The 8,223-nt window shown below is 39.0% G+C and overlaps 1 protein-coding gene across 1 annotated transcript; it reads right to left on the reverse strand.

Annotated features, from left to right (window-relative positions):
• Positions 1 to 6: 6 nt before the first annotated feature.
• On the reverse strand, positions 7 to 7,120 carry LOC136422902 (uncharacterized protein DDB_G0286299-like). The gene is made up of 9 exons (XM_066410824.1): positions 6,885 to 7,120; positions 5,938 to 6,048; positions 4,689 to 4,822; positions 4,134 to 4,361; positions 3,717 to 3,804; positions 3,190 to 3,341; positions 2,707 to 2,831; positions 2,029 to 2,142; positions 7 to 1,546 (listed from the first exon to the last, which is right to left on the reverse strand). The coding sequence occupies exons 1-9, from the start codon at positions 7,065 to 7,067 to the stop codon at positions 1,338 to 1,340; spliced, it is 1,344 nt and encodes a 447-aa protein (XP_066266921.1). The 5' UTR covers positions 7,068 to 7,120; the 3' UTR covers positions 7 to 1,337.
• Positions 7,121 to 8,223: the final 1,103 nt, after the last annotated feature.

The raw sequence follows: 8,223 nt of genomic DNA on the forward strand, positions 1-8,223 counted from the left end.
GGAGTCTACTGTCTTGAACATGTTTATTCGTGCTGTAAATAAAAAAAGATCCTCTCTTCTGTTTCTCACTACATAGTTTACGTATGAGAGGGTTACATACATGTACATAGTATTATATGTACCTAGGATTATGACAAAATGAAAACATACAAAGTAACTTAGATTCATTTCTGATTATATGATATTATTAGTACAGTTATTCAGTTACCTCCGGCTACTATCCTTTGATTTAACAATGCTGCACTGTTTTGACATAAAGGTCTATGGAATGTATCATTAAAGAAACTCTCACATATTGTTGAAAAAAATCTATTGCATCCTACAAAGCACCAAGACCTACATAACTATACTATGCATATTCACTGAACATGCAAAAATGTAAATCTTCACTTAAAAGTTCATCTGTGTTGGTAGAAGTCATTCGGAGTCATTTTTGTGTTGGCAATTGCAGTTCAACTTTAATTCCGAAATCTAGTAAGTCTATCACCATCATATTACTAGTAGAACTGTCACATGGTTGTTTCATAGAAACACTCATTCAGTCATAACTTGGAATCGCACATGTACAATAATACTGCAGCAGTAAATATGGCACTTTGCCCCTATTGCCCATTAACAAAGTCTTCTTGGCTAGAAAGATCGTCTGGAACATTACAATCAAATAAAAATCCTTCATTGGGACAAAAAAACTAAAGAAAATGTCCTGAAGACAATTCCATTCACAAGGAAAGTTACAATAAAAATGCATTCACTGCACAGTACAAGGCACAAAATACAAATGAGTAACATTGTAGATACTGTGGTGCATGGAACACTATTATACTACATGGCTGTGTTACTTCTGTCATTAATGCATACTGTAATTCTTATTCGTTAACGGTAAATTTTAGCAACTATCACCATTCAACCGTTTAAATGTCATCATCGCAAATATTTGATTATTCTTCGTACTGAGGCAAGAACTTTGTTCCCATCATTAGAATTAAATTCCACGAACTACCCCTTTCCCCCCAAATGCTAAAATTAACGACCACAATATCAAATGGATTTACATGAACAAGATGAAGCAGGGTACCCGTTCAACTACTTTACTACAACTAAATGAAGACCTACAACATTAGACTTTTACAAATACACTCTACGACAAAATGAGAGCATAACTAGAATTGTGATTAAATCCCTAGTTTATGTGTAGAAATGGCTAATCTTCACTTGATCAAACTTCACTTATAAAGTCTGACATAAACTACATGTAGTTCAGATATCTACTGTTCAGGAACTTTTCATTGCAGCAAAGATTCGTGGAATTAACTTCTAGTCATGATAACCCTCCCACACTATTTCTTCATCCCTCTCCTTGGAGTATGGAACCGAGACGCTTTCTTAGGTGGGACGTCTCGATCCTCCTTGGTCTCCTCTGGTTCTTCTTCTTCCTTAGTCTGTCCATTCCTCTTCTTTCCACTGTCCTTTTTATCTTTCTGTTCCTCTTCTTGAAGCTGCTGCATTAGACCGGTACTCTTCATGAAGCTTGTGACTGCTGCACACTCTGAAGTGGGGATAGATCGCAAAACAGTCACTTTTTAGTTTGGAAAGACATCATGAATTTGTAGACAAGATTGAGACATTTGTGAAGTTTCATCAGGTCGGTAAATGAGTGGATATTAAGGCTCTTAATACACAATCAGCCTGAGGGCACAAATTCATTATTATAGTCTGCTACCATCCTTAGGCGAATAATGACTGGAGTACTATACTCGCCACTAGGTGGCGCTGCAGCAAGAACAATGTGGTCCTAAATATGACTGAGTTTGTATCCCCCCTCATCCGGAGTAGATTTTCTGATTAAGACACATTATTGTGGCCATGTTAATCTAGAATACCTATCTGTTGTCCTCTCTTCTTGAAAAAAGTACATGTAGCAGACAACAAAAATGTTGGCATGTGATTGTCCTCTAGTTTTATATAAGGAACTGCAATATCCATATAGAAGTGGTTGGTTGTATGTGCGTGCATAAAGACATGTTTTACCCGTTTCTGTGGCAGTGTCGTCCTGGATTTTCTTGAGAGTTGACTGCATGACCTGTTTCACCCTGGTACAGACGGCTCCCAGTGTCCCAGCCTCCCTACTGTGGTCCCAGAAGTCTGTTGAAAATGATAGAAAAACTTTTAAAACATCATTGTCTCCATTTTATTATCAACTATTAGTAGGCCTGAAATTAGACCACTGTTTCATTGAGAAATAGAATATTAAAATAAATATGGCAAATGAAAATTCTAATGCCTCATTTTTCACCTAAGTTCTGGAGTAGCCTTGTGGCACCAAATTTTTATTGATTTGTTTGTCTGCATTGCATACCTTTTTTTTTTTTGGGGGGGGGGGTACAAGGTTTGGAAGCAGGGAGACGGTTAACCAGCTTCAAAAGTGCAATCTATAATGTCAATCTCTCCATGATTGATACTACAAACTGTAAGGTTTGAACCTAAATTTTCACATAACTTGCTTGTGCGGAAGTTTTCAAGCTTTGTGGAAGTTTTCAAGCTTGGTTCGAGCGAGAGCTCGACCAAAGTAAGTAAAGTAAGTTGCTTGTCACAGTAGTCTCAGATAACTATAAAACATGTTCAGATTTAGTATATAAGCAGGAATTTAGCAAAAATGCTGGTTTAAATAGCACTTAAGAAATAAAACATCCATAGCTTGGGCCTCACCTGTCTTCTGTGCTCCATCATCTTTTTTCTCCATCTTTTCATCTCCACTCTCATCGTCACCATCTCCTGATGAATCTTCCCCATCATCACCTTGGTCTTTCTCCTTCGCTTTCCCCGCACGTTTTCTTGTAGGAGAAACACACATGCACAAAAATTACTCACCACCCAAAAGAGCAATTCTACAATCTACAATTAAAAAAAAATTACGGCTCTTGGTCAGTTGGTGGCCGATGTTGGTGTTTTAGGCAAAGTTTTGACAGATTAGCCGAAGAGGTTCGATGGGTGGCACTCCACAGTCATGGTAGGTAGGAAGATCGTGTTAAGGGCACAACATCGGGTCATGGCGAGTATCAAACCCAGAACCTATTGGTTCTGAGGCCAACGCTCAAACCGTTACCCCAAACATATGCCACGACCATACAACAGGAGGGCAGAAACCAAAGGTCCCAGTCAATGTCATATTTCGATTTCTATGAATCATACCGGGACTTCTCCATCCTTTTATCTCCACTTCCTTCCTCCTTCTCCTCCTCCTCATCTCCTGGTCCATCTTCCTGTTCACTTGTTTCCTTGTCAGCATCTTGTTCTCCTTCCTCTTGGGCTTTCTCCTCCTTGATCTTTTTCTTGGTAGGTACCTTGAAAGTCATTGTTTTCAGAAAAATTAGAGTCAAATATCACATATTTCTCGTAAATTTTCTATCTTACTAGAATTGCGGCAAAACCAGGATTTTCTATGGTAAACCAAATTTCTGTACAGTCCATCTTTAAATCTGATTTCCACAGAATGAGCATTTGATGTTAACCATTAAGAACAGGTGCTTTAGCATGTAACACTGTCATCAATGAAACAGGCTTTTAAATGTTAATGTTATCAAGCATGTGCTAGAACATGTAGACATGAGACACATCACTTTATTTACTTAATAGACTTACAATACATCTGTCTCATAATCATAAATTAATGCTTTCCTAATGAACATCAAGTGTATTCTTCACAACCAAACACTTACCCTTCGTACTGCTGGTATGATCATATCATCATCAGTGAAGGACTCTTCATCTGTTTCATCATACTTAACAGTGGTCCGCGCACGTTTACTTGAAAGAGAAATAAACACAAACAAAATTACCACCCATATGTTAGAGCAACTGCATACAACATACAACATGAGGTCAGAAACCAAATATAAGTCAGCTTCCAAGTTCGATTAATCGTTACAGGTACAATAACTAATTTGTTTTTCAGTACATCACCACTTTAGTTATGGGTTCTAATTATAAGTTAACTGCATTAAATTTCTATTACTGCTCATGGTCTCAGAACAGAGTTTTCCAATCCCTACTTTTACACAAAACTGTAAAATGAGACCTCAATCAGTGTCAATTTACATGATGAGAAGAAGAACACCACCCATCCCCAATTGTACCTTCTTCGAGGACTCTCCTCATCCTTTCGACCTTTCTTGAAAGGCCGCCCTCTCTTCCTTTGGGACGCTCTCTTCGGTGTGGTTCTCTTGGAGGGGGAGGCGTCCCAACTCGGATCTGTATTCTCATCATCTGGCTCTTCATCCCTTTCTTCTTCATCCGAAGACTTCCAGTTTTCATCATCATCATCCATATCACTTGTCAAATCCTTGTGTTTCGGACAGTACATTCTTGAAGAAATGAAAAAAATCAGTTTGGTTCTTGGGCTCATGATTCAGATATAGCAAATTATCTTAAATCACTATGAATAGTTAAAAACATGTTTTACCTCTGCATGTAGAAGAACCCAACACACTTATCGAGAAGAGTAAGGGTGAACCGGTGTGCTTGGTCAAAAACGCGTGCCATGGCAAAGCCGCATTGCACTACCACTAGCTACTTGAAAAAGCATCATGCTTCACCTCAATTGAGGATGACTGCTTTTCCTTTACCATACTAGAAATATGGAAATTTTGTGGTAAAAGCTTTACATTACATGAATGAAAAAAAGTACTCACAGGAATTGTCCTTCGTCGGGGTTTTCTTCAAACACATAGTCGTAATCCATGCCACACTTGTAGTGACACGTCTTAGTACACTTTTCTTTGTCACAGCCGATGGTGGCTCCCTTCTTATGACAAACACTGCAGCTCTAACAATGGAGATGAACAATGGGGACTAAGAAAACAGTAAGGACAATGTACAGCCTGTATCCAGCCTTGCACAGTTATTGTCATTCACTACCCAACTGTTGAAGAAGCAACCATTGAGGACTGGCTTTTAGCAAGGATCAATAGTCAGGGACTCAGGATGTTCAAAAATTGTGTACGTGGGGGGGGGGGGGGGGTTGTTCATGCTGTCCGAATCATTGTATGAGGAAAAAACAACAACTTACTAGTAGCAGTGTGTGTGTGTAGAACAAATCAAACAAATTCAATGCAAATGTGTAAATTACCAAGGAAACAGGACATCATATGGGTGTCCCCTGCCAAAGTAAGGTGTCTAGTTTATTTGTTTGTTTTTTATGTATGGCATCCAGAAGACGCCCTTGCACCCTGCTAGCTAATAGCCTGATTGAGAGAAGCAGGCCAAATCTGAAGTTGAACAAGACTGGATACCAGGCTATATAGCTAATGATATTAGTCTAGAGTAGAGTAGAGTAGAGTCTTCAGTCAGGTAGGATGCATTACATCCAGTTTAGACCGCTCCTTTGTAACACTTCTTTAGCCGACTGACACTGTGGGTTTCTGCGGGTGGTCCAGGGCTCTGAAGTTGTATTTTACAGGATGGCTTTCCATAAGGCGGTCAAACCTGGCTTTAAAAGCATTCACTGAAGGGGCGTTGACAACCTCTTCTGGCAGTTCGTTCCACCAGGGAATGACCCTGTGGATTGTGTTAGTCACACTGATCCATTGGGCTTTGTATCTACATTGCAGCAAATGAGTGGCTACAATTGGAAAATACATAGTCTTGATCATTGATGCATTCAAACACAACAAAACTATTGGGTTAGTCGGGTTACACTCCCCAAGGACATTGCATTTAACCAAAAACTTCTGAATCAGTTTCATAAATTCAAACATTAAAAGCAAAGTGTTCAGCCTCACTAAGTTTTGTCAACTATCATTAAACATGTATTATTATATGATTCATCATCATCATCATTCTTCCGGAAACTCCAGTGAGATACAATCAATAAAGTTTTTCCAGTACGATCTGTCCTTCATGGCAGATAATAATGCAGAACCTGAGAGTCCAGAGTCTTACCAATGCCAATCCTCGCTTTATTTCTTTCTTCACATCTTCTGGGTCGAACATCCCGAAATCCTCAAATTGAGAGGAGTCACTATCTTCCTGGACCAGTCCACTGGAGTACAGCTGGCAAAAGAAATTCAGAACATTATTAATCAAAATTTCATATCAAATAGACAGAACCCAATATCCCTACCAACCTCTGCCAAAACAAATTAATATTGCAGACACTCTCTTACTGGGTGTGCTGTGTAATTATAAACTTTGATTGACAGCTGGGAACAGCCTATTACTTATCATATCAGATATTCTATAGACTATAACTCAACAGATATGATTTTTGTGGCAGAGACTGCCATTCTCGTATAGGGCTGTTTAGCCATAGTCGATGCTGTAGGGCTGTTGTGAATTAGGATTTAACCATGTTCAATACTGACCGACGGAGGCCATAAGAGATAATTCACATTTACAGTCTAATGTAATTATAAGATCGATATTCAAGCTTCAATGTCAAATGAGGATAAAAGATCAACTACATACAGTTGTCAACTCCAAACATGGAGGGTGATAATTTGTTACAAAATGTCAATCAATGAACCCATTGATCAATTAATTAAAAGGACCTCCTTGATTGAATCCAGAGGTTTGTCTGTGATGGTTCTTCCCCCATCGAGATCCCTAGCATTGTTAAAATTGTAATGTTATAGTAACTGTACATTTGTACTTAGGAAAATCACAATAAATTAGGTTCAAACATTCATAATAAAGTGAAATATGTTACCTTTAACGATGAGGAAATTTTAAGGACTCAACCTTAAATTTTAGCTATAAATAACGTTATAGACCCAGCTGCTTATCCCACAAGTGATCATACCAGTATCTAGAGTAGAGAGACAAGGAGACAAATATCCAAAGAATAATAATGCCGTATTTTGATGAGATTATCATAACAAAATTTTTACCATGCACAAGAAGTGGGCTGCCACATCGTCCGCCACATATAGAGTGTCGCAGGTTCTCTCGACTTCATATCCGAGGTTACAGAAGCCGCATCGCGCTGCCTGGGCTTTCCGAACGGGAGTCTTTCCACTGGTGTCGCCGGTAGATCTGATTTTGGACGATTTCTTTGTTCGATTAGACGCCATGATGCCCACTTTCACTTTCTGTGTTGTTTTGGGCCCGCCCACTCCCAGGATGCATCAGGTAGGGACTGTGCGATATTTAGCGGGGGAGGACTGGTGTAGAGATGGTCAGGTAAAAAAAAAGGAAACACTTCCATGGCCCTCCCCCTGGTTCACAAAATTTTCCTTAGCTCTCATTCAATCCACCCAAAAAAATCAATCTCTTTCGTTCCCCCAGGCAAAAAAGAAAATAAATTCAACGCCCTCTCTCCCTTTTGCACCAACCCTCCCCTGCTAAATATCGTACAGTCCCTAAGACAAAGGATGATGGTCTTTCCCGATACTTCAAGCAGATACTAGTATTTGGAGGGAAGATGGGAATATCTTCGACAACAACAATATCTTTAATATATCGTAACGTTCTCTCTATTAAAACTCCGTCGTTTTTATAACAGTTACCTATCCCAAGCCAGTAAGAGAAATAGACGTATATGATTTGTCTATATTGGTAAAATTTATCGGTTGATCGATCTTATGCGCAGTTAGCTGGTGCGCCGCTGGCCACGCCCCCTCCTGTATTGGTTTCACAACAACAAAGATGGCGCTGAAATGTGGCAAGGAATCAGGGGCTCTTTGGATAATAGAGTTTTCCGCGGTATATGGACATGTCTTAGTTATCATCCTAACGACTGCTTTTTCTTAAGACCCATGTGCGTCAGGGCAGAGCAGTTTAAGACTTCAGTTGCATCTAAGAGACGACTAATATAACGTAATATAAACTAACAAAATTATACTATCTGTGATGTTCCTAAATTTTATGTTTGTTTTGGTGTAAGCGTTATAACTTACAACATACTGATTCCCAGAGCCAGCCCCAAAGGTTTGGGGTCTTGGACAAAGTTTCTGACAACTCAAATGATATTCAATATTTTGATTACATTAGTAATAATGATTGTCATAATTATGATTCATCATTATCGCTAGTATCAACATTAACTTAACGTTATATGTCATACGTTTGTAATGCATCAATATGTAGCAAAGTTGAGTTTAGGCAAAAATTAATTTCTTTCCAGTGCCAAGTGCAGAGTATGGGAGGAGCAAGCCTAGTCATCAGAAACAGTGACCCTTCTTTAGAAACATATGTTGTTGATGTTCAGTAGCAAGGTAACATTAACAA

Source organism: Branchiostoma lanceolatum, chromosome 17, assembly GCF_035083965.1.
Source record: "Branchiostoma lanceolatum isolate klBraLanc5 chromosome 17, klBraLanc5.hap2, whole genome shotgun sequence".
Classification (NCBI taxonomy): Eukaryota; Metazoa; Chordata; class Leptocardii; order Amphioxiformes; family Branchiostomatidae; genus Branchiostoma; species Branchiostoma lanceolatum.